Source organism: Lutra lutra, chromosome 13, assembly GCF_902655055.1.
Source record: "Lutra lutra chromosome 13, mLutLut1.2, whole genome shotgun sequence".
NCBI lineage: Eukaryota > Metazoa > Chordata > Mammalia > Carnivora > Mustelidae > Lutra > Lutra lutra.
In genome coordinates this window covers 64,637,705-64,663,328 of record NC_062290.1, presented here as the reverse complement: position 1 = coordinate 64,663,328, position 25,624 = coordinate 64,637,705, and the positions used below count along the sequence as shown (strand labels likewise).

Below are 25,624 nucleotides of genomic sequence, written 5' to 3'. Positions count from 1 at the left end.
ATATTTAATCTAATACATCAAATAAGTATCATTTCAATATATAATCAATATAAAAAACTGTGATTCTTTTTACACACATTGTCTTAAATAAGTCTTTAAACTCTGGTGAGCTCTTAACACAGCACATCTCAATTCCAACTAGCCATGTTTCAAGTACTCAATATCTACCATGTAAGACAGCACAGTATAGATGATTATTCATTTATCATTTATTATTACCTTCCATATTCCAGACACTGTGCTAGGTGCTGGGAACAGAAAAATATCCTATCCTCAAAGGGCTCATAAAGTCTCTTCCAGCTCCCAAACTACAATTCTGCCACAGCAGAAGAAATCACACCCTACTTCAGGGCGGCTATCATCCTAAGCACCCACTTCTCTACTACAATACTCACGGTATTGTCTTAGAACCGTTTGGGTTTTTAAACTCGGTGTGTACCATGAGACTGTGGGCTCCTTAAGAATCTAGACATTTCGGAGCGCCTGGGTGGCTCAGCGGGTTAAGCCGCTGCCTTCGGCTCAGGTCATGATCTCAGGGTCCTGGGATCGAGCCCCGCATCAGGCTCTCTGCTCAGCGGAGAACCTGCTTCCTCCTCTCTCTCTGCCTGCCTCTCTGCCTGCTTGTGATCTCTCTCTGTCAAATAAATAAATAAAAAATCTTAAAAAAAAAAAAAAAAGAATCTAGACATTTTTATTATTCATTTCTGTATAACTCCTAACACTTAGAACATAGTACTTTTCTTGCTATGGTTTCAAATTAAAAGTGCTATTCTACATTTGCGATCAACCCATAAGTGACTTGAGGAATGCAACGGTCTCCCACAGCACTCATCATCCTGCAACTTCTCAGAACATGGTATTTTCATGGTGTATTAGACAACAAAGTACATAATAATGGGACTACAGAGACTGGGGTTATGCACCAACCTATAATAATAAGATCTTATAGTCCGTATAATAATGGTACTGTATAGGTCTATAGAGGCTGTGGTAATGTACTAATCGACCATAAGAAAGTCCTATAAACAGCAGGAGATTTCGAGAATGATGCAGAACTGAAGACTATCAGAGAATCCAGCTACATCACAGCAATAAGAGAAAGTTAACTAAATCCAAAACAGGGTTTTGAAAAATGAGTAAACAAAGTATAGCACCAGTAACATTTACTGAATGAATTAATGAAGGAATGTGGTATCAGGCTCTAGGCAAAGCAAAGCCACCTAAAAACATGGACATGTGTGAATGTGGATAGCTCAGTTGGTAAAAACATGGACATGTCCAGTAGACTGAAGTCTGTGGTTGTCACAGAATTTAAATGAAGCATTCTGGGGGCGCCTGGGTGGCTCAGTGGGTTAAGTCTCTGCCTTCGGCTCAGGTCATGATCTCAGGGTCCTGGGATGGAGCCCCGCATCAGGCTCTCTGCTCAGTGGGGAGCCTGCTTCCCCCCACACCTTGCCGATTGCTCTGCCTACTTGTGATCTCTCTCTCTCTCTGTCAAATAAATAAATAAAATCTTCAAAAAAAAAAAGGGCTTTAAAAAAAATTAAGCATTCTGCTCAATGCTGGCTCTAGTCATTCCATTATTCTTACATACTATTTTTGTGCACAACCATACACTCAACTAAGCTACAGAGGATATAAAGAAAAAGTATACACGGTCCCTGCCTCTAAGAAGCTTATAATCAATTCAGGGAATCAACATCCACACACAAAAAAACTGAAAAACACAACAGAAGAGTTCCCACAAGAGAGTCAACAATTAAATGTAAAAGAAGGTTTTATAATAGGGGATGCTATGGGAAGTTCAAGCTTAAAGGAGAACTCATTGTAAGTGATATCACTCAGGGAAGGATTCACAGAAAGGGCAGGACTTAAGTTATCTCTCAAAGCATATACAGATTTATTCAGATAGAAGAAGAGTGGAAACCAAAAGGAAGCTAGTGGAACCAAAAGGAAGAAGAGTGGAAACCAAAAGGAAGTTAGTGAAACCAAAAGGAAGCTAGTGGAACGAAAAGGAAGAAGAAGAGTGGAAACCAAAAGGAATGCACACAGCATTCTCAATAAGAACAAGAAACAGATGAACCTGAGCAAGAGCTGGATATTCAAACTGGGGAAGGGTGTAAGTCAAAATTGGGAAAATGAGCTGAAATCAGATTATGGAAAAACAGGAACTCCAGGTGAGAAATGTTTTCTTAAAGATTGATTGATTGATTTGAGTAGGGGTAGAAAAAGGAGAGAATCTCATACAGACTCCCCACTAAGCCATGGAGCCAGACACAGAGCTTGATCTCACAAGAGTCAGATGCTCAACCAACTAGGTCGCCCAAGTGCCCCCAAAAACGTTTTCTTAATCATATGGATAAGGAAGATACTGAAGGCCTCCTAGCTGGACAGTAATACAATGAGAGTGGTTGCCAAGACCTGGTGGTTAGGGGGAATAGGGAGTAACTGCTAATGGGTGTGAGGTTTCTTTTGGGGTAATGAAAAAGGCCTAAAATTTGATTCTGATATGATGCTTAAACAATCCTAAATATACTTAAAAATTAAATTGAGGGTGCCTGGCTAACCCAGCCAGTAGAGCATGCAACTCTTGGTCTCAGGGCAATGAGTTCCAACTCATGTTTGGTGTAGAGATTACTTTTAATTTTTTTTTTTTTTTTTAGATTTTATTTATTTATTGGACAGAGAGAGAGAGAGCAAGACAACAAAAGCAGGGGGAATACCAGAGGAACCAGGACCCTGAGATCATAACCTGAGCCAAAGGCAGATAGTTAACTGACTGGGAGCCACCCAGGTGCCTCTTTTTTTAATTTTAAAAAATTGAATTGCACACTTTAAACAGGTGAACTTGAGAGTATGTAAATTGTGTCTCAAAAAGCTGTTAAAAAATTTAACTGGGTAACAGCATGCAAGATAAAGAGGTAAGGGAACTAGGAAGATCAGGTGACCAATTAGAAAGTTACTACATAATCCAAACTATGGCAACGAAAAGCTAAGCTAGAGCTTAGCATTGGGAATAAATATTAGAGAAAAAATAAATACAGCTTGAAGATGTTTTGAAATGAGCTCTCCAAAACTCAAAGCTAGAAGGGCTGTTGAGGGCCATCTGGTCTGATGAAGGAATCCCTTTAGCTACAACCCAGAAATCCTGTTTCTAATTTACCACTTTCGAAGGTGAAGAACTCAACATAATTAATTCCAATATTATCAAATGTTCCTTATGTTGAATGAAATCTCTCCTTATCTGTTGATTTCCCTGTATCTGTTTACCCCATAAATCCCACCCAACAATTTTTTTTCTGAAGGTCAAACTTCCCCAGTTCCATTCTTTAGATACTTTGCAACAACCACCTTTACAAACATTGCCCAGCGCTAACCCCTTCAATGTACTTTAGGCATCTAGCAAACAGAACTATTCTTTGAAGATACTTTTAATACAGAATTATACAAAATGACTCTTCTCCAAGGAAAATATGCATGAATTCAAAGAAAATATGGTCATAAACACACGAAAGATACTCAACATCACTAATCATTAGGCAAATGCAAATAAAAAACCGTAACACAGCACTCCACAACCATGAGGATGACTACTATCCCAAAACAAAACAAAATATTTAAGTGTTGGCAAGCATGCAAAGAAATTAGAACTTCTGAGCACTGCTGATGAAAATGTATGATATAGCCACTATGGAAAACAGTATGGTGGTTCCTCAAAAAATTAAAAATACAATTATCATATGATCCAGCAATTCCATTTGTGGGGATATATGCAAAAGAACTGAAAGCAGAGTCTCAAAGAGATAGCTATATACTCATATTCACAGCAACATTCATAATGGCTAAAAGGTGGAAGCCAACACAAGTGTCCATCAATGAATGAATGGATAAACAAGATGCAGTACATACATCTGATGCAACATTATTTAACCTCAAGAAAGACATTCTGACTTTCTTTTTTTTTTTTTTTAAAGATTTTATTTATTTATTTGACAGAGAGAGATCACAAGTAGGCAGAGAGGCAGGCAGAGAGAGAGGAAGGGAAGCAGGCTCCCTGCTGAGCAGAGAGCCCGATGCGGGACTTGATCCCAGGACCCCGAGATCATGACCTGAGCCGAAGGCAGCGGCTTAACCCACTAAGCCACCCAGGCGCCCCTGACTTTCTTTTTTAAGATTGTATGTATGTATGTATGTATGTATGTATGTATGCATGTATGTATGCATGTATGTATGCATGTATGTATGCATGTATGCATTCATTCATTCATTTATTTATTTATTTATTTATTTATTTATTTATTTATTTGAAGGAGGGAAGCACAAGTAGGGGAAGCAGCAGGCAGAGCGAGAGGGAGAAGCAGGTTCCCTGCTGAGCAGAGAGCCTGACATGGGGCTCGATACCAGGATGCCGGGGATGGTAACCTGAGCCGAAGGCAGGCGCTTAACAACTGAGCCACCCAGGCCCCCCAGACATTCTGACTTATGCCACAATACAGATTAACCTCCAGGACATTATGTTCACTGAAATAAGCCAGTCACGAAAAGACAAACACTGTAGGATTCCACTGGGAGGAGGTACTTAGAGTAGCCAAAATTATAGAAACAAAAAGAATGATAGTTACAGGGTTGAGAGGAAGGGTAAGTGGGAAGCTACTGTTCATTGGGTATAGCTCCCATTTTACAAGATGAAAGAGTTTTAGGAGCACCCTGGGTGGCTCAGTCATATAAGCAAGCATCTGACTCTTGCTTTGTGCTCAGGTCGTGACCTCAGTGTAATGGGATCAAGCTCCACATGCAGCTCCACACTCAGCGGTGAGTCTGCTTACAGATTCTCTCTCTCCCTCTGCCTCTGCTCCTCCCTCCATGTGCATGTATTTTCTCTCTCTCAACTGAATGAATAAATCTTTAATTAAAAAAAAAAAAGATGAAAGAGCTCTAGAAATGAATGGTCGTGGTTGCACAACATCATGAATGCATTTAATACTACTGAGCTATGCACTTAAAATGGTTAAAATGGCAAATTTTGTTATATACATTTCACCAAAATAAAAAAAATTAAAAGAAAAATGACTCTAAATATGAGCCTAATGACAGGAGGTTCAGTAGAAAAATGTAGTAAAGCTGAGTTCAAATTTAGACCTCTAGGGGCGCCTGGGTGGCTCAGTGGATTAAGCCTCTGCTTTCGGCTCAGGTCATGGTCTCAGGTCCTGGAATCCAGCTCCATATCCGCTCTCGGCTCAGCAGGGAGCCTGCTTTCCCCTCTGTCTCTCTGCCTGCCTCTCTGCCTACTTGTGATCTCTCTCTGTGTCAAATAAATAAATAAAATCTTTAAAAAAAATTTTAGACCTCTGACTAGAGTTATCCAAAAGTATTTACTAAGCACCTATTATGTTCCAGACAATACATACGGATATATGAAACTAGAGCTTAAGATTAAGCTCTAAATTAAGTCTAGAGAACAAAGATTCACCAAGGTGACAGCCGAAAGTACATTAAAGTTCTGAAGGAAAGTAAGGGTTTAAAAAAGCAAGCAAGAGGGCAGAAGAGAATTCTGGAATAGCTATGATACAGAAAAAGAGCACCAGGGCTTAGAGTCAGAAAAGCCTGCATTCTAGTCCTTGCTCTGCTATTCTACATGAGCCACAAATTTGTAGTTTCAGCTTCTTCATCTGCAAAAGGAGGATAACATGGTTGTAATAAGGATCAAATACTAACACAAATATGTGAAAGCAGCTGACACACGGAAGGGCACACGAGCAATAACAACTGAATGGATGAATAGCCATGAACCACATTAACCATGACCTAGATATAGGTAGACTCACCAATGGTGAGACGTTAGACCACAGCCCGGTACCAACAATGAAAACAGAAAACAAAAGTATCAACAGTCACCACAGTAACATCAAGTGATATATCCAGTGAAAGTGGATATATATATCCAAGTGAAAAATCCAGGGATATAGCATTTCATAATCAGAGTAATCCTGGGCAGTAGATATTAGCATCCCTGCTATATAGGTATGATCACTGAGGCTCAGCGAAAGCAGGCCACACAGCCTTTAAGTGTAGACCAAGTCTGATTCCATAGAGCAAGCTCTGAACCATCCCACTATATCTCACCTCACTACCCTGGGAGATGTGTAGGAAATGGACAAAAGCAGAACGTCCAAGCACCTGCTCTCTGGACCACGTAAATTAGATTAACTTCAAAAAGGAAAAGGAAAAAGTCTTTAAGACATCAGGAAGCACAGGTTCAGAAACCACAGCAGCGATGTAGTCTCGCACAGCAAGAACTGGACACAGAATGGTCTTCTCCAAACAATGCCCTCAGGCAAGTGGTGACAGGCTCCATGAACAGCTGCAAGTGCTCGTCTCTGAACAATGTCTGTGTGTGTGAGATATAAAGAGAACACTCGGTCACCCAGTGGTTCCTTCCACCCACAGAGGCATTCAGAAACAAACCTGCCACCAGCGGCAGTGTTTTCAAATACAAAGGAGAGTATGGTTCTAAGCAATGATGTTATAAGAAAATCCAGCACCAGATGGCCTATCTGCAAAGGCATGTCCCACTGGAGGGCGGTCCTGGTCCATCAATGCACAACCCAAATAAAGCACAAGGAGTTGCTATTAACAACCAAGACACGCACCTGCTAGGTCATTTGCTGAGGCCACAACAACCACATCAACACTGTACCAGGAACTCTCGGGCTCATTTCTACAGATCCCTACAGTTAAAACATTTAATATATTCTTTCTTGTTTCACAAACATATCCCTCCATACATCGTTCCCTAACCCCAGTCTCCTCAGACCCCATCAAAGGTATAAAGGTAGGCATAAAAGCCTACCTACCCTCCAAAACCTCCCAACTCATTCCTAAATCCCCCTATTTTCCATACAAACCCTAACTTCTCCTTTCCTAGTCTTTCCAACACAGCCCAGTGAAACACGTTTTCTGATGTGAATAAACTCATCCACCTCCTCAACCATCCCCTTAGGAAGTACTACTTTCATTTCCCTGATAGACCAAGATCACATTACTTCCTACATCCCTTTTCCTTCCACTTTCCCCGGTAACCTCCAGATCATATTCCACTATCCTCTCCCAACGACCTTCATCTCTTAGGGGTCTGCACCATCCACCCAGGCGGCCTGCTCAAAGTCCTCCCCATGACTCTCTGCAGCACACACTCTCAGATTTCCCACAAGATTTTAGCAACTGGCTCAGTTTTACCATTCAATGAGGGGACTTTATCAAGACCGTTTTTAAAAGGGCACATCAAAAGAGCTGTATTAAGATGTGCAAACGGGAGTCACCAAGAAATGGGAAAAATAATACCAATACCTCAGTATCTCTGGTATCCCTGGTCAGCAGGAGGACAGAGACTATTGAGAAGATGAGGCCAAAGATGGGATGAGGGCTGGGGGTGAAGTGAACCTCAGGAATGAACAAGAGAGTCTTGGAAGTAAAAAAGGTGTTATGGTTAGATGTTAGGCTGTAGGAAAATATCCTTTGGATAAAAGTGGTCATGTCGAAATGTCACATGCAACAAAGGAACTTCCTGGGCAGATGGGAATATTAAGAGACTCCAATAAAATTCCTGGGGTGTATTCATTTTTCAAAACTGATACCTTAACATTCTTGTAGCTCCCTGAATGGAAATTAGACCTCAAAAAAAAAAAAAAAAACCAAAACAAAACAAAAAAAAACCAACCTGTAAAATAAGAATAATAATAATCAAGTGGGTAGTGATATATAGACAAAATAAGAATGACAGAATGCTGGAAACTGCTGAAGGTAACTTAGGGTTCATTATACTATTCTGTTTATATATGCATGAAATTTTCTACAATCAAGTTTTTAAAATGTCACATACCCATCTCCCACATCCCTCATGTTCAACCATCATACCCTGCATGGCTTCAACATCTACAACACAGCTTCCAACACTGCAATTTCAGTATTTACCAGAGATTTCCCAATAGCCCAAAAAAGCACCAATTCAGCCACCATGCTGGACAGTCAAATGTTCCATTTCATGAGCACTATTCTCCAAGAGCTCAACTTTAAAAAATCTTCCGTACTAAGCACTATCTTCCAATTTGTCCAGCTTTGTGCTGGTGCTGTGTTGCTGCTTTTCACTTTGCAGCCTCCATCCCTAGATGCCTGCCTGCCTACCTAGTCTTGGTTGTGTATTGGGGATACAAAAATGTACTAAAGGCCTCCTACAATTGATTGTGAGGACAAAAAATAGAAGCAAATGGGGGGGGGGAATACAAAATAGTTACATTTTGACCTCTACTACCCACTACTACAACATTTCTCAACTCTTTCACAATCTGGATTTCATATTTATAACTCTAGAGAAACTCCTTCTTCCGAGATAACCAATGATTCCCTTGTCTTCAGAGTCAATGCTTGTCCTCTGATACCTTTATGTGACCTCTCCATATTGGCTTCTGTGCCACTGCCGCCTTCTAGGTTTTCTCTGGAACCTGTTTCTGCTTCATCCTAAGCCTCCTCTCCTTTGTAGTAACTGTACCGTATAATAGAACTTTCTGCCACTCTTGATATGTTCTATGTCTGTGTTTTCCAATACAGTAGCCACTGGCCACATGTGGCTATTTAAATTTAAGTTAATTGAAATGAAATTAAAGGTTTGGTTTCTCAGTCATCCTAGCCCTATCTCAAGAGTGCAAGAGTCGGGGTGCCTGGGTGGCTCAGTGGTTAAAGCCTCTGCCTTCGGCTCAGGTCATAATCCCAGGGTCCTGGGATCGAGCCTCACATCGGGCTCTCTGCTCAGCAGAGAGCCTGCCTCCTCCTCCTCTCTCTCTCTGCCTGCCTCTATGCCTACTTGTGATCTGTCAAATAAATAAAAAATCTTTAAAAAAAAAAAAAAGAGTGCAAGAGTCTAAACAATGAAGCTCTATTTTCTTACTCATACTCAGGACTTCACTTATCTATCACCTCAATCTCCAAAGATTGCAAATTTATGCTAAATAAAGCCATCCGCAGAGTTCCACAAGCAACTCAAACTCCAAAATTACTCACCTCCACCATCAACTTCTCCCTTACCTTACCTCAAACATATTTCCCCTCCCAACATCCTTAGTTGTATAAATAGAAACCATCATCCAAGTCATCTGAACTCTCTATCCCTCTAATCTAAGCCAAAATCTATTCCCTTTGAATCTACCTAACAGATCTCCCATCTCCAGTCCAATATATATAATAATAAGCACCATCTTCCTGACAGGTACCATTCATTCAACTGGTTAACTTTGCAGCCTTATCTTTTTCAAAGCTATTAATGATTCTTCACTTCCTACAAATAAAGTTTAAATTTCCTAGGACAACATAGCTTTTAAGACACCTCTTCCATTAGTTCTTCATATCCTCACAATTTTCCACCAAGTAGTAATCTCCTTTTCTGAATTCCCATTGCACTTTTAACCACATTTATAACAATAACAAATTTTTACTTTGTTAGAGGGTTATATTCATTTCTTACTAAACCAAAGGCTCCTTAAAGATGGATGTCATGTATTTGTTATCTTTCTACCCACTAACAGGGTCTGATGAAACGACGACTATAAAGTAGGCACATAATAAATTAGATCTACTGATTATGATAATTTCATTTGAGTTATAGGTCAATTCTTACATATAAAGAATTTTCAGTATCTCAAAAGTGGCCTAGGCACTAAATTATCGCTCTAGTTTTATCAAAGGCAGACAAGTATTTAGGGCATACACAATTCCCCAAATTACCTTAAATATGAGTTCCTACCTACTGGAAAATAGCCTTCATATTCTGGTCATGTACTAACAGTACAGAGAATAAAACTACAGCTGATGTATTATGTCTCCTATGGGAATACAGGAGATTTTCTATTTTAAAAATAGCACTTGTATCAACATAGAAAATTGATACTTCAGGAGCTCATGGGATATAAATGATTCAGGTGTGATAGGATTCCAGTGAAGAAAATAACAAATTCTTCAATGATAATAACAATTATTTATTAAGCACTTAAGAGTATGTCCAATACTGTTCTAAGTGCTTGACATGTATTATTTAATTTTTTAAAGATTAATTATTTATTTGAGAGAGAGAGAGAGAGAGAATAAACATGCAAGGAGGGGCAGGGGCAGAGGGAGAGTGAGAGAATCTTCAAGCAGACTCCCCACTGAGCACGGGGCCCAACTTGGTGCTTGATCTCACCACCCATAAGATCATGACCTGAGGCTAAACCAAGAGTCGGACATTTAACTGACTGAGCTCCTAGGAGCCCCTATATTATTTACTTTTTATAAAACTATGAGATAGATACTATTATTATTCTCATTTTACATATTTTTTTAGAAATTAGGCATAAAAGGTAGATCACACATCTAAAAACAATTCTCCATTAGTATAACCTAACAAATGGGTAGAAGATGCATGTGTGAAAGAGCAATTATATTTAAGTCTCAAACTAGGAGTCCCATGATCTAGACCTGCTTCAGTTCACTAGAGAGAGCCTCATAAAGCCTCAATGTTCCCCTTGGTCCTTAGGCCTCAGAGTAGTTTAAGAATCATATTAAATCAAAGAGCACTGGAGTTAATGTCAAGATACCTGGAATCCAATCCCTGCTGCTCTGACTTTTACTACATGTAAGACTCTGTACCAATAAATCCTACAGTTTCTTTGAGTTTCATCCATTCTTTTGACAAGTATGGAGCACCTAAGTATGTGCCAAACATTCTGCCAAGAGTTAGGAATACAAAAGTGAACATGACAGATGCAGACACAGTCTCCTGTCCTCACAAAACTCAGAGCCTAAAGGGGGATACAGATGAGTAAAAAAAGACAATTATAATTAAAGTAGGTTAAGTGTTTGCATAGGAGAGCATATAGATACACATCTAATCTAGACTTAGGGTCAAGGATTACTTCCCAAAGGAAAATGACTAAGGGAAAAGCTAAGACTGAAGGGATTTATATTAGTTAGAGAAAAGTTCCAGGCAGAGGGAATAAGGATCAAAGACCTGTGCACAGAGGGCAAGCATTAATAGTATATTCTAAAGAAGTAAAGAGGATTTTAAAAGCAAAGATGAGGGATCTTTCAGTGTAATTTCTTACAACTACATGTGAATCTGCAATATTTCAATAAAAATTTTAATTAAAGAAAGTATATATGAGAGGACTCTGTAAATTGAGAATAAGCAGCTTAGCTTTTTAATATTATTAATAATGTATTCCATAATGTATTGCTACAGAGAACAAAGTTGGAATGATCATTATAATGGAAATAGAACTACAAAGGACAGCTAGTGACCGTATTTCAATAGTTGGCCGAAATCTGGAAAATCACGATTCAGTACCTTTCACATCTGGTCGATACGGTAGTCCATCATCTTTTTTTCCCAACAAACTAGTGTCATCTGTGTCTATAAAAGAAAAGTTTTCAGATTAAGAAACATAGGATGTTTAAGTCATACCATGAAGCTCCCAAATATTCCAAATGCTCCAGTCCTTCCCAACTCTGTCCACTTATCTTGCTCACATTTCCCAGCATTCTCTTCATCTATTGTGCCATTTCTATCTCGGGCCTCAAGGCACCCCAAATATATACACGTTCTGCAAGATGAACAACTAACTTCATTTAGATTTCAGCTCAAATGTCATCTCCTTAAAAAGTCTTCCCTGTGCAAGCTAAAATAACACAGACCCTAAAGGCAAAGGATTAGCCCTCTCTCCAAGGGACAATGATCTCAAGATTTACCTCTCCTACCACTGTTTCTCTGAAAACATATCAGATTAAGATAAAGGTGGGGGGCGCCTGGGTGGCTCAGTGGGTTAAAGCTTCTGCTTTCGGCTTGGGTCATGATCCCAGGGTCCTGGGATCGAGCCCCACATCGGGCTCTCTGCTCGGTGGGGAGCCTGCTTCCTCCTCTCTCTCTGCCTGCTTCTCTGCCTACTTGTGATCTCTGTCTGTCAAATAAATAAATAAAATCTTTAAAAAAAAAAAAGATAAAGGTGGAATCTCAGCTTTGTTATCAGACAAAACTTCGACAGAAATGACCCCAGACTGGTGAACTGTATTTGGGCTGGGAACACTGTAACTGAACCAAAAATGCATGTTGGGGGCACGTGGGTGGCTCAGTGGGTTAAAGCATCTGCCTTCGGCTTGGGTCATGATCCCAGGGTTCCGGGATCAAGCCCCCACATTGGACTCTCTGCTCAGCAGGGAGTCTGCTTCCCTTCCTCTCTCTCTCTCTCTGCTTGCCTCTCTGCCTACTTGTGTTCTCTGTCAAATAAATAAAATCTTAAAAAAAAAAAAAGATGTCAAAAATGCATGTTGGAAGCACAAGCTTCAGCGTCCCACTACATAGTGAGAAAGGAAAGGGAAGGTGGGATTAGGTATGAATGGAAGTATTACCAAAAGGACCAAGATAAAAGTTAAGGACCAGGGGCTCGGTGGATTAAGCCTCTGCCTTCAGCTCAGGTCATGATCTCAGGGACCTGGGATCGAGTCCCACATTGGGCTCTCTGCTCAGCGGGGGGCCTGCTTCCCTCTCTGCTTGCCTCTCTGCCTACTTGTGATCTCTGTCTGTCAAATAAGTAAATAAAATCTTTTTTTAAAAAAAAAGTTAAGGACCAACTACTCCAAAGGATTCTAAATAGGCATCAATTTCAATTAGTAAAATTCTCAAGGTTGACCTACTTGGAAGTTTGAATTTGTAGGTAGAACCATTCAATCATGAACCAGTTCTTCATAGAAGGCATTATTTCTCCAAGCTACTGTTTCAACTTGGGCTTTAAATGCCACTCTATGAAAGAAAAACAAACTATGCACTTCTTTAAGATCAAGGCTAGGTGGAGTGTCTACCTACAAGGGGTCTCTATCAGCAAATGGTGTGTTCTCCCACCCATATCTGATCTGCACCCGGAAATCCTCTGATGAGCTTCTTGAGCATTCTCTGGTAGCTTAAAGCAGAGATACTGCAATCCCTAGTGTTGTATTTCACAAATAATTTCTTACCAGTATAAAGTACCAAACTCTGGCTTACAACATTTTCCCCTCAGCTTAGATAAAAACATATACCCTTAGTCCAAAAAAGGCAGGAGGGTTGGGCCTTGTAAGCAGGAAAGACCCGCAAGTCCATGACAATGTGTCGGCTCTTGTATGTTGTAAGTTACTAGGAAATAACACATTATCCTAGCCCATACGTGTATTACTAAGGAACTTGAGAAGTTCTGCCTTTAGTGACTGGATATTTCTAGTTGAAATGGAAAACAAAAACAAATTCTTAGCTGGTATCGTGGCTCTAAACTATGACAAAAAGCCAAGAAAAGAATTTTCTTGGTAACAAAGAATTTTAAACTGAAAGTAATAATTTTTCCTTACATTCTATAACCTCACACCAAAATCTCTAACAGTACAAAATATGTAGGGGCAAAACTACATGTAGAGAAAACATGAAAACAAAGTGAACTTTTATGCTCTAGAAAAAAAATATGAATATATGGTAATGCTTATAGTTTTACTATAATTAAAATAAGTCGACTATTAAATAGCTATAATCATTACTATAAATTTGAAACAACCTTTAAGAACTATGAATGTATCTACAAGTCTATGTTAGGAAAGGCTTAGTAACTACATGATCAACAGAAAAGCATTGTTTGAGTCTTGAGAAGATGAAAATAAATGAAAAAAAATCTGAATTAGTAACAACAAAGAAATTCTAAAATACAAAGTAATAGAAGAAACAAATAGAACATCAAAGACTTCTCATTTTACAAATATGGAACACTACCTAAATGACAAATAAGATTTCAGACATAGAATATTAAAGACAGGTCTCTGGATGAGTAGAATGGATTTTACCTGTGCAATGACCGAGATGCCTTATATCAATTTGTTCTTGCTTTATACAAGATGCTTCTCGAACAAAACAAGGATTGTTGTAGGAACTCCCATCAGAAGCACACACAGGATTAAAACTGTAGCCACTGCAATCTATATTACACACACACCTGTTGGAAAAGACAAAAATTACTTATATTTACAACAAAAGTATTTCACAGTGCTGTATTTCTCACTTTCTTCTTTTCTGCTTGCTGTTAACAGAAGTCAATATATTGTTTTAAGTCACTGATAAAAAAAAATTAAGCAAAGTGAACGCTCAGCTAACAATTTCTTTCAGGTGAGAATTTAGAGATAATTTCATCTGGATATTATTAATCCAGTGGTTTCCCCAGAATTTTCATATCTAGATACAATAATCAAGGGATGTCAAATGTCCACAATGTTAATTAAAAAGCAACATGCCGGAATACTATGCAGCCATCAAAAGAAATGAAATCTTGCCATTTGCGACGACATGGATGGAACTAGAGGGTATCATGCTTAGCGAAATAAGTCAATCAGAGAAAGACAACTATCATATGATCTCCCTGATATGAGGGAGCGGAGATGCAACATGGGGGGTTAAGGGGGTAGGAGAAGAGTAAATGAAACAAGATGGGATTGGGAGGGAGAAAAACCATAAGTGACTCTTAATCTCACAAAACAACCTGAGGGTTGATGGGGGGAGGGGTGTTGGGAGTTGGGGGTGGGGTTATGGACATTGGGGAGGGTATGTGCTATGGTGAGTGCTGTGAAGTGTGTAAACCTGGCGATTCACAGACCTGTACCCCTGGGGATAAAAATATATTATATGTTTATAAAAAATAAAATTAAAAAAAAAAAAAAAGCAACATGCCGTAGTGGAAAGGACACAGAACCAAGTCAAAAGTCATGAATCTAAATCTCAGCCCAACTAATTACTAGATTTGGGTCCAGATTCTTCCCCTAAGTCTTAGTTTGATCTGTAAAATAGAGGTTATAATAATATACCAACCTCACCAAATAACTAGAAAGACTAAAAAACATAATTTGATATGTAACATGTAAAATGAAAGCCCTCCAAAGTGTTTCTGGCTGCACATCTACCTGTATCGCTGAGTGTCCCCTCAACACTGACACAGCACAAGAGATCCCAGGCATGATCACTCCTCCCAAGAACAAAAAAGTCTAAATGAGAGTATAAAAATAAGAAAAAAAAACAGGAGCACCTGGGTGGCTCAGTCAGTTAAGCCTCTGCCTTCAGCTTACATCATGATCTCAGGGTCCTGGGATCAAGTCCCACATCAGGCTCCCTGCCCAGCGGGGAGCCTACTTCTCCCTCTGCCTCTGCCTGCTTCCCCCCACCTCCCTCCGCTTGTACTCTCTCTCTTTCTCTCTCTGACAAATAAATGAATAAAATCTTTTAAAAGATAAATAAATAAAAATAAAATTCAAAAAATTGAGACTCTTCTGCTTCTAGCAACACTGTAGACTCAGAGGTTATGCTAAGCTTCCCACTGAAAACAACAAAAATTACAGGAAAAGTATTTTAAAATATCCTCTCAAATGCATTCATAAGTTGACAAGAAATCAAGGAATATTCAGAATAAAAGTTATATGAAGACAGGAACACAGAAAGGTCAATTGAGCTGGCTAAAGCTGATTTTCACCTTGAAAAGTGTTTACCAAACTGGGTAAATTCAATTACCAACTTTTGTAGCCTTGCAGGCCTCTGGGAACAGAAGACAAACAATGCCGACCTACCTAAGATGGGGAGTTTGTATGTGCTATGGTGAGTGTTGTGAAGTGTGTAAACCTGGCGATTCGCAGACCTGTACCCCTGGGGATAAAAATATATGTTTATAAAGCTGTAAAAAAAAAAAAAAAAAAAAAAAAAAAGAAAAAAAAAAAAAAAAAGATGGGGAGTTTGAAGACCCTGGGAAAGCTGGAACCTCAAAAAGCTACAACTCTCAACATAAGGGTAAACTAGAAATGAGTTTCCATATTCCACAGGGACTATTTAAAGTGGGAAAGAAAATGCTGTGTTGAGCCATGGCACTGAAGAGAGGGAAGAAAGACATCTCCCCTGAGAACTGAAAGCCACAAGCCAGCCCTCACATGGGTAATTACAACTTAAAATACTACTTGGGTGTTCTGAAAAACCTCAAGCCCAGAGTTTATTTTAAGAGCCAAGGACTGGAAAGGCCCCTAGGCAGCTGACAGAAGCAAATGCAATCTCCTTTGGAGAAACCAACTTTATTATCCTCGACCTCAAACATTTTCCAAGATACACTTGTGAGGAAAAAATAAGCAGATCACACTCACTCAGTCATATATCTACAACAAATAAGGAAACAAAACACCATGAGTAGAACAAAATGATCTGAAAATGAACCAAGGAGGGGTACCCAGCTGGGTCAGCCAGTGAAGCATGTGACTCTCAAGGGTAGAAGAGTAACTTAAAAAAAAAAAGGAAGGAAGGAAGGAAGAAAATGAACCAAACAGAATTTCTAATAGGTAAGAATGTATTATTAGAAATAAAAAAACTTGGGGCACCTGGGTGGCTCAGTCGGTTGAGCATCTGATTCTTCATTTAGGCTCAGGTCATTATCTCTGGGTTGTGAAATTGAGCCCTGCATTGGGCTCTGCACTGGGTGGGAAGCCTGCTTAGGATTTCCTCTCCTCCTCACACTCTGCCCCTCCCACTCCATGGCATGTACACTCTCTCTCTTTCTCTCAAAAAATAAAAAATAAAAGGAAATTTAAAAACGCAATAGACAGACTTCACAGCAAATTAGATAAACAAAAGGTGAGTTAGGGAACTGGAAGACAAGTCAAAGGAAATTACTCAAACCACAGCAGAGAGTAAAGAGGTGGTACACAGGGAAAAAAAGATGAAAAGACATGGAAGACAGAAGTGACAGAATTTGGAAAACTTGGACTGGACCTCAAGAAGGAGTAAAAGGAATGAGGCAAGGGCAATATTCTCAGCAATTCTTTGTCAAACTTTCGAAAACTAAAAAAAGATACTTATCTAAATATTCAAGAAGCCTGATACATTCCAAACAGGATTATTAAAAAGAAATCTAGACAAAGAGATATCACAGTGGAACTTTACAGCAACAACAAAAAAGAATATTTTAAAAGCAGTCATAAAGAGAAAGGTTACTTTTAAAAGAGGTAAGAGTAAGAGGGACAAGTGTCTTCAAAAGCAATACTGAAGCCAAATTATTTATAGTCAGACAGTGAAATAATGCCCACAATGTGCTGAGATTAAAATAGAATTCTATATAAAGACAAATATCTTTCATGAATGAGGGTAAAATAAAAGTAATTTGGAAGAAGTAATAACTTAAGAGTTTGTCATCCAATGGCTATCAGTAAAGTTAATCATAAAGGCAGTTGAACAATGATCTCATAAAGAAGATCTGAAATGCAAATGAAGAACAAAAGCATAAATATATAGGTAACATTAACAAAGCTAGCCTTGCAAGGGCCCAACAATTTCACTGGTAGGTAAGGTTCCTTAAAATCTCATATACATGTGCATCAGGAAATGTAAATATGAACATTCAAAGCAGGATTACTCATGAGAACAAAAGACTGGAAACAATCCAAATGTCCATCAACAGTAAAATGCACTGTAAAAGTCCAAAAATTAAATTCAATAAGCAGTGAAACTGAATGAACCATGTGCATTCACATGAATGAATCCCAAAAACATAATTGCTAAGCAAAAGAAGGTACATAGAGAGATGATTCCATTTTACACAAAACTCAAAATCAACTAAGAGATTTATCATATGTGGTAAAAACCATTTTAAAAGCAAAGAAAATGCAGGATACTAGGTAGGTAGAGGAAAGATGCAGTCAGGGAGAACATCAAAGGGCAGCTCTGAAGTATTGATAATATTCTATTTCTGATTTGGGAGGTAGGATTCACAAAACTTTGTTTCATTTTTGTGCATCAAACCAAGTGTGTAAGTTTTCATGCATTTTTAAATATATATTCTATTTCACAATTTAAAAATTAAGGCACCAGAAAAAAAATTAACAATTTGTATTTACTAAAGTCAGAAATGGCTTTTACACTTCAGCAGGCATGTAGGGATTGAGAATGTGACAGAGACCACATTTGGTCTGCAAAGCGTAAAATATTTATCATCTGGACCTTTATAGAAAATCCTTGCTGACCCCAGCTTGACGGGATATAAGTGACCAAAGTTGGAATGGCAATAAAAGAGAAAAGGTGGCTAATGAAAGATTATAGAGCTGTTTCAGGAATAAGAAAAGGCCCAGCAACAAAGGCAAGATACCATACCAATCCAGTGAGAAGAAACAAGTGATTCAGCAGTGGGCACTGAGCACAACTGTGACCGAGTGTAGGAGAAAATTAGCATTCCTCGGTGGGATGGCACCACTGCAGGTCAGACTAAGAACTCTGAGAACAAACCATGGCACATGAGGAAAGAAAATAAAATTACTATGCTAAGGAAGTCCAGCTCAGTGAAACCATGAGCAGAGGAGGAAAATATTAGACTCCAGAAGCTGCTGATGCTACTGATTACAGCGATTACAGCTGTTTGCATACTGACAGAGATGCGGAGGGCAAGATGCCCAAAGCATAGGCGTGTGCACTAGGATGGGAAGAAATCACTTCAGTAAATATGCCAAATTCAAAACATGTAACAACCATTTACTCTGCTCCTAAACTGTGTGAGAATACTCACCTTTGCCTTACTTAATCCTGACAACAAAGAATTATAAAAAGGGAAGATGAAGGGGTGCCTGGGTGGCTCAGTGGGTTAAAGCCTCTGCTTTTGGCTCAGGTCATGATCCTAGGGTCCTGGGATCGAGCCCCGAATCGGGCTCTCTGCTCAGCGGGGAGCCTGCTTCCTCCTCTCTCTCTCCCTGCCTGCCTCTCTGCCTACTTGTGATCTCTGTCAAATAAATAAATAAAATATTTTTTTTTTTTTTTTTAAGATTTATTTATTTGAGAGAGAGAGAGAGAGTGCATGTGTATGAGTATGGGGTGGGGGAACAGAGGAAGAGGGATAGAGAATCTTTTTTTTTTTTTTTTTTTTTTTTGACAGAGAGATCACAAGCAGGCAGAGAGAGAGGAGGAAGCAGGCTCCCCGAGAGAGCAGAGAGCCCGATGCGGGGCTCGATCCCAGGACTCCGAGATCATGACCTGAGCCGAAGGCAGCGGCTTAACCCACTGAGCCACCCAGGCGCCCCGATAAAATATTTTTTAAAAAAAGGGAAGATGAATATGAACAAAGGTAAAAAGCCCAAGATCACAAGACATAAACACTTCAAGTTTTTCCTCGTCTTAAAAAAGTGACCAAAAATTAAATCACTAGGCATCAATTCAAGAAGTTAGAAAAAAAACAATGAAATATGTCCAGTGAAAACAAAAAAGAATGGAAAAAACAGAGGAATGGATACAGATACATGGGGATACAGATATGGAATGTAGATAGATCTCAGCAGAAATAGGAAACAAAGTTACAATAGAAAGGATCCATAAAGCCAAATTTGGTCCTTTGAAAAGACTCTCATATCTACAAAGGAGGATAAATCCAGAAAGAGAGAAAAACACATGAGGAATGAAATAGACTACATTCAGTGGGGATTACGGTTTAACAGGTGATGAAGGATTATAAGCCACTTTAAGACAGCAAATTTGAGGGATACCTGGGTGGCTCAGTTGGTTAAGCAGCTGCCTTCGGCTCAGGTCATGATCCCAGTGTCCTGGGATCGAGTCCCACATCGGGCTCCTTGCTCATCAGGGAGCCTGCTTCTCCCTCTGCCTCTGCCTGCCGTTCTGTCTGCCTATGCTTGCTCTCTCTCCCTCTCTCTCTCTGACAAATAAATAAATAAAATCTTTAAAAAAAAAAAAAAAGACAGGGGGCGCCTGGGTGGCTCAGTGGTTTAAGCCGCTGCCTTCGGCTCAGGTCATGATCCTAGGTCCTGGGTTCGAGCCCCGCATCGGGCTTTCTGCTCAGCTGGGAGCCTGCTTCCTCCTCTCTCTCTGCCTGCCTCTCTGCTTACTTGTGATTTCTCTCTGTCAAATAAATAAATAAAATCTTAAAAAAAAGACAGCAAATTTGAAAACTTAGGTAAAATGAGTAACTTTTTAAAAATAGTAACTATCGAATTTAACTGGAACAAGACATAGAAGCTGAATGGTATTTTAATCGTTAAAGAATTAAACTGGTTGTCTGAAAACAAAAAAAGTTCTTCAAAGACAGTTTCAGAGGCAGGTGTTGTTTAAAAAGAAAATTTATGGGGGCACCTGGGTGGCTCAGTGGGTTAAAGCCTCTGCCTTCGGCTGAGGTCATGATCCCAGGGTCCTGGGATCGAGCCCCACATCGGGCTCTCTGCTCAGTGGGGAGCCTGCTTCCTCCTCTCTCTCTGCCTGCCTCTCTGCCTACTTGTGATTTCTGTCTGTCAAATAAATAAATACTCTTTAAAAAAAAAAAAAAGAAAGAAAGAAAATTTATGGGAGTGCCTGGTTGGCTCAGTCATTGGGCATCTGCCTTTGGCTCGGGTCATAATCTCAGCGTCCTGGGTTGAGCCTCACATCAGGCTCCCTGCTCGGTGTGAGGCCTGCTTCTCCTTTTCCCACTCCCCCTGCTTGTGTTCCCTCTCTCACTGTGTCTCTCTCTGCCAAATAAATAAAATCTTAAAAAAAAAAAAAAACCAAAAAACAAGAAAATTTATGAACACATTCATTCCAATCATTCAATAAATAGATCAATCTATTCTTTCACAAAGTCATCCAGAGAATAGAAGGAATACTCCCTAACTCACTTTCTAAGGCCACATAAACTTTAAAAAAATCAATAAAAGTAACAGATTACAACTCACTGAATAAAAACAAATAAAAAAGGAAGTCTCATGGCAGACGGAACACCAACCAGTACTTCACAGGCAGAGATACTGCAATTATAAAATAGCAGCAGGATATGATTTTAAAAAAAAAGGAGCACCATGAGAACAAAGATGAGCTCTTAGAAATTAAAATGACAGGGGCACCTGGGTGGCTCAGTCGGTTAAGTACCTGACTCTTGATTTCAGCTCAGGTCATGTTCTCAAGGTCATGGGATCAAGCCCCACATCAGGCTCCTTACTCAGTGAAGAATCTGCTGGAGAGACTCTCCCTCCTGCCTTCCCTCCTTTGGCCTCTCCCCCAGCTGGCACCTGCTTGCTCTTTCTCTCTCAAATAAATAAATAAAGCTTTACAGCAGAAACAAAAAACTCAAAAAAGGAGAGGTAGATAAATAGAAAATGGGAGAAAAAGTAAAAAATTAAAGGACTAATCCAGGATGTCCAACAACTAAATAACAGTAATACAAATAGAAAAGAGAGGAAAGGAAGTCATCATCAAAGAACTAACTGAAGAAGGGGTGCCTGGCTGGCTCAGTCAGCAAAGCATGTGACGTTTGATCTCAGGGTTGTGGGTTCAAGCCCCACATTGGCTGTGGAGATTAGTAAGAAAAAAAAAATTTTTTTTAAATGCTAATTGAAGAAAATTTCTCAAATCAGAAATAAGTAACTTTCTAAGAAAGGGTGTAACATTGTGAAATTCCAATATACTGGGGACCAAAAGATTCTACATGCTTCAATAGAGAGAAAACAGATCCTATAAAAAGGATCAGGAATCAGAATGGCTTCAGGCTTCTGCAGCAATACTGGAAGTTAGAAGACAACAGAGGCATGCTTTCACAATTCTGAGGGGAAATTATTTCCCATTTAGAATTATGTACTTGAGAAGTTATAAGTATTAGGTGTAAGATAAAAACAATTCCAGGGCGCCTGGCTGGCTCAGCCAGTGGAGCATGTGACTCTTGATCTTGCAGTTGTGAGTTCGAGCCCCATGCTGGGTGTAGAGATTATGTAAAAATAAAATCTTAAAAAAAAAAAACCTTTCAAACATTAAGTCTCAAAAGTTTTTGGCTTTTTTTTTTTAACATCTTGTACCCCTTTTCAAGAAGCTACTGAAAAATAGACTAAAATGAGAGAGTAAAACCAAGAAATAGAAACAAAAATACAAGAAGCAGACTATCCCATACAGAAGGGGAGGCAAGTTAATTTCTAGGATACTTGTGGTATAACAAAAAAAATATTTGGTCTTTGTCCCCCATTCCTGGCACAGAGCACCTAAAACTCTTGGAACTGTCTGATAGATGGGAGAATCTTTTATATGCTAAGGGAATGACTCACTGTGGGACTCACTGTGGGAAGGAAGGGAGGGACCAGTTTGACAACAGAAATACCAACCACAGTTAAGTCAGAACTTCCACTTCCCACCCCAAACCAACCCACCTGACTTCTGGGAACAGGGGAGAGAGAGAGGGATTGGAGATGGAGTTCAGTCACCAACAGTCAATAATTTTTTTTTTTAAAGATTTTTTTTTTATTTATTTGACAGATCACAAGTAGGCACAGAGGCAGGCAGAGAGAGAGGAGGAGGAGGAGGCAGGCTCCCTGCTGAGCAGAGAGCCCGATGTGAGGCTCGATCCCAGGACCCTGGGATCATGACCTGAGCCGAAGGCAGAGGCTTTAACCACTGAGCCACCCAGGCACCCCACCAACAGTCAATAATTTAACCAATAATGACACCGCAATAAAAAACTTTGAACAGGAGCATTCCAGGTTGGTGAACACACCCACGTGCTGGGAAGGTGGTGCACCTGATACCATGGAGACAGAAGAGAAACTCCTCAAGACCATTCCTGACCTCGCCCTATACACCTCTTCATCTGGCTGCCCATTTACGTCCTTCACAATAAACAGTAAGTGTAGCGCTGTGTGTCCTATTTGCAAATTCTCAAGCCTGAGGGGAGGTTGTAAAAATCTCCAAACTGGTAGAATGCTGGGAGAAGATGCAGGGAACCTCACTGGCAGGTGGTGTCTTGTGGGTCTGTGCCTTCATTCTGTGTCATCTGGGCTAACTCCAAGTGGAGAGCATCGGAAGTGAACTGAATCGTGGAACAGCTGGTTGGTAGAGAAGTAGAGAACTGGTTGTTGTTGGAAAAGATACAACACAAGTTAGATCCCAGGGTGGCAGCTCTATACGAGAGCAACCAGTCGACACTGAAACAGCTTCACTCTGCACAGTCCTATCGATGGCTGTGATTACCAACTACTAAGAGGTCTAGTGCTCCATGCCCTTCTTAGCCAGGGGACAGAATGCCCAGGTAAGCCTGCTCCAGACTCTGATCCACACTTGGCTCATCTTTACCATATGGTAGTGAAGTGTCCCCACTCTTCCCTCCATGTCCTACTGCCTGACTCTGAGCACACTCATTTAATTGACTTCTGAGAGCTAGAGGTCAGCTCTGGCAAGATAAGAAGGAGAAAACACAGAGCAGGCCCTTCTCTGACCACGTTCCTGCCAGTCCATACATGGCAACACTAGAATCCTGCCAGATGTCTCCTCTATGAGAAGTCCTAGGTTCCCCAGGACTCAGTCAAGCTCTTGGCCACTGACGTCCCCCGAAGGGAATCTTGTAAACTCTCCAGGAAACTGAAAGTCAGACTCTGACTCAGAAACCATTCAATGTATCTTCTTTTATAAGTTTTCATGCAACCATGGCACTACAGCCCTTTCCTTCTACAGCTGGGTTAATGCTCCACACTGGTAATACAGCAATATTCTATTTTATACCCTAGGTATTAGGTACCCAGATTTATTATTTTTTAAATTGTGTACATACGTAAGCCATATTTTACAACAGAAGTTTTAAATAAAGCATAGATCAATATGCACAGTGTATTACCATCAGTTTTAAAAAAGGAAAGAAAGAGAATATGTGTACCTACTTGCTTGTACACGCATAAAACAATCACTGGGAGATTAAATAAACATCACATGACTGCCTCTAGTAAAGACACCCGAATGGCTGGGGAACGGAGGCAGGAAGCAGATTTTTTACTGTGAATCCTTTTAAAGCTTTTGAGTTTCTAACACCGCAAATTTCAAAGGCATGAATGCATACATACATACATAAATGAATTCAATGACTTCTATGATTTTTGCAAATCACTACTCCCTAAGTCTTTAAAATAGGGATAATTCAGGGGCGCCTGGGTGGCTCAGTGGGTTGGGCCGCTGCCTTCAGCTCAGGTCATGATCCCAGGTCCTGGGTTCGAGCCCCATGTCGGGCTTTCTGCTCGGCGGGGAGCCTGCTTCCTCCTCTCTCTCTGCCTGCCTCTCTGCCTACTTGTGATTTCTCTCTGTCAAATAAATAAATAAAATCTTTAAAAATAATAATAATAATAATAATAAAATAGGGATAATACCTCATAATACTGGTGAAAGAACCAAATAAGCTTTTGTAAAAAACTCTTTGAAATCAAATACTATGTACATATGAAAGCAGTATTATTATTATTATTGAAAAAAATCTATCCTTTCCCTTCCTTTCTCTTCACTTTATATAAAAAGTGTTATTCCTTCCTGATATGGTAAGTTTATTTAGCAGTTAAGAAAAACACTGGCTTAACCAATGTATGTGGGGATGCCTGGGTGGCTCAGTCAGTTTAGTGTCTGCCTTTGGCTCAGGTCCATAACCTCAGGGTTCTGGGATCGTGCCCCATATTGGGCTCTGTACTCAGCTGGGAGTCTGCTTCTCTCTCTCTCCCTTTCCCTCTCCCTCTCCCTCTGCTCATGCTCACTCTCTCAAATAAATAAAATCTTAAAAAAAAAAAACCTAATTCATGTGAAGTTGTTTAGATTTAACAAACACCTATGAAGCCTGCAAAAAGTTCAGTACAATACCAGTCTTTTTCATGTATATTAAATCCATACAATGACCCTGTGTGCAGCTCTAAGTGAGTAATAAAGCCCTAGTATGAACAGCCATGAGTTCAACAAAGACCTACAGAGGGATACTACAACCCAACCTTATGGCAAGTTCAACCAGTATAGAAATCAGCAAGACAAAGTCCCTGTCCTTAGGGAGCCAACCATCTGCTAGTGATCCCAACAGCATAAGTGCCACGTAGAGGTTATTTCTCAAGAACAAGGAGCAACACAGAATAAGGTCACCTAACTCATAGGGATTGTGGAGGACAGCAAGGGAGGCTTCTGGGAAGAGACACTGACTTGTGACCTGAGTCACACCTCATCCAAGTCGAGAAGGAAGAGTAGGAATTAGATAGATAAATAGAGATGGGACTCCAGGCAGAGGGAATGAGAGGCAAACTATCAAAGAGTAGCACATTATTCAGAAAACTGCAAAAGGTTATGGGGATATGGTGTTCTGCATTTTTAAAAACAGACCTCTCAAAGGAAACCTTTACTGACAGCTGTGTAGTGTTGAGTAGTAGCAGGAAGGCTCTGTACTGTAGTAGGAAAGTATTTCTGGATGAGGAGCCTGCTATTGCTAACACCCAGCTTATACTATGTATAAACTAATATTTAATAGTGTTGTTTTCAGTTATCAGAAGAAAAAGAACAACCTATAATTATTTTTCCATTATAATCTAAGGGGCCGGTATACGAATTTGTTAAACCTAAATAGTTTTAGAAGTCTGTATTCTATATACCCAGAGAAGGGTGATGTTAAATGACAAAAAATTACTGTCATCTCTGATTAGGAAGAAATAAAGAATAGATAATGGAAGGAGAGGAACTTCTTTGGTTCTTTTTTTAAAAAGTCTATGTGGCATCCAGAAAGGAGAACATAATGGAGGACACACATGTATAGCATCACTCTCTCGGCTTAAACCA

General features: G+C 39.8%; 1 protein-coding gene across 1 annotated transcript in view; it reads right to left on the bottom strand.

Annotated features, from left to right (window-relative positions):
• Positions 1 to 25,624, bottom strand: part of TMEFF1 (transmembrane protein with EGF like and two follistatin like domains 1) — an 88,564-nt gene that overhangs the window by 15,342 nt on the left and 47,598 nt on the right. Inside the window, exons 6-7 of the mRNA XM_047700291.1 lie at positions 13,882 to 14,030; positions 11,372 to 11,437 (exon numbers count right to left, since the gene is read on the bottom strand). Of these exons, the coding sequence (XP_047556247.1) occupies positions 11,372 to 11,437; positions 13,882 to 14,030 (215 nt within the window). The remainder of the gene's footprint in view (positions 1 to 11,371; positions 11,438 to 13,881; positions 14,031 to 25,624) is intronic.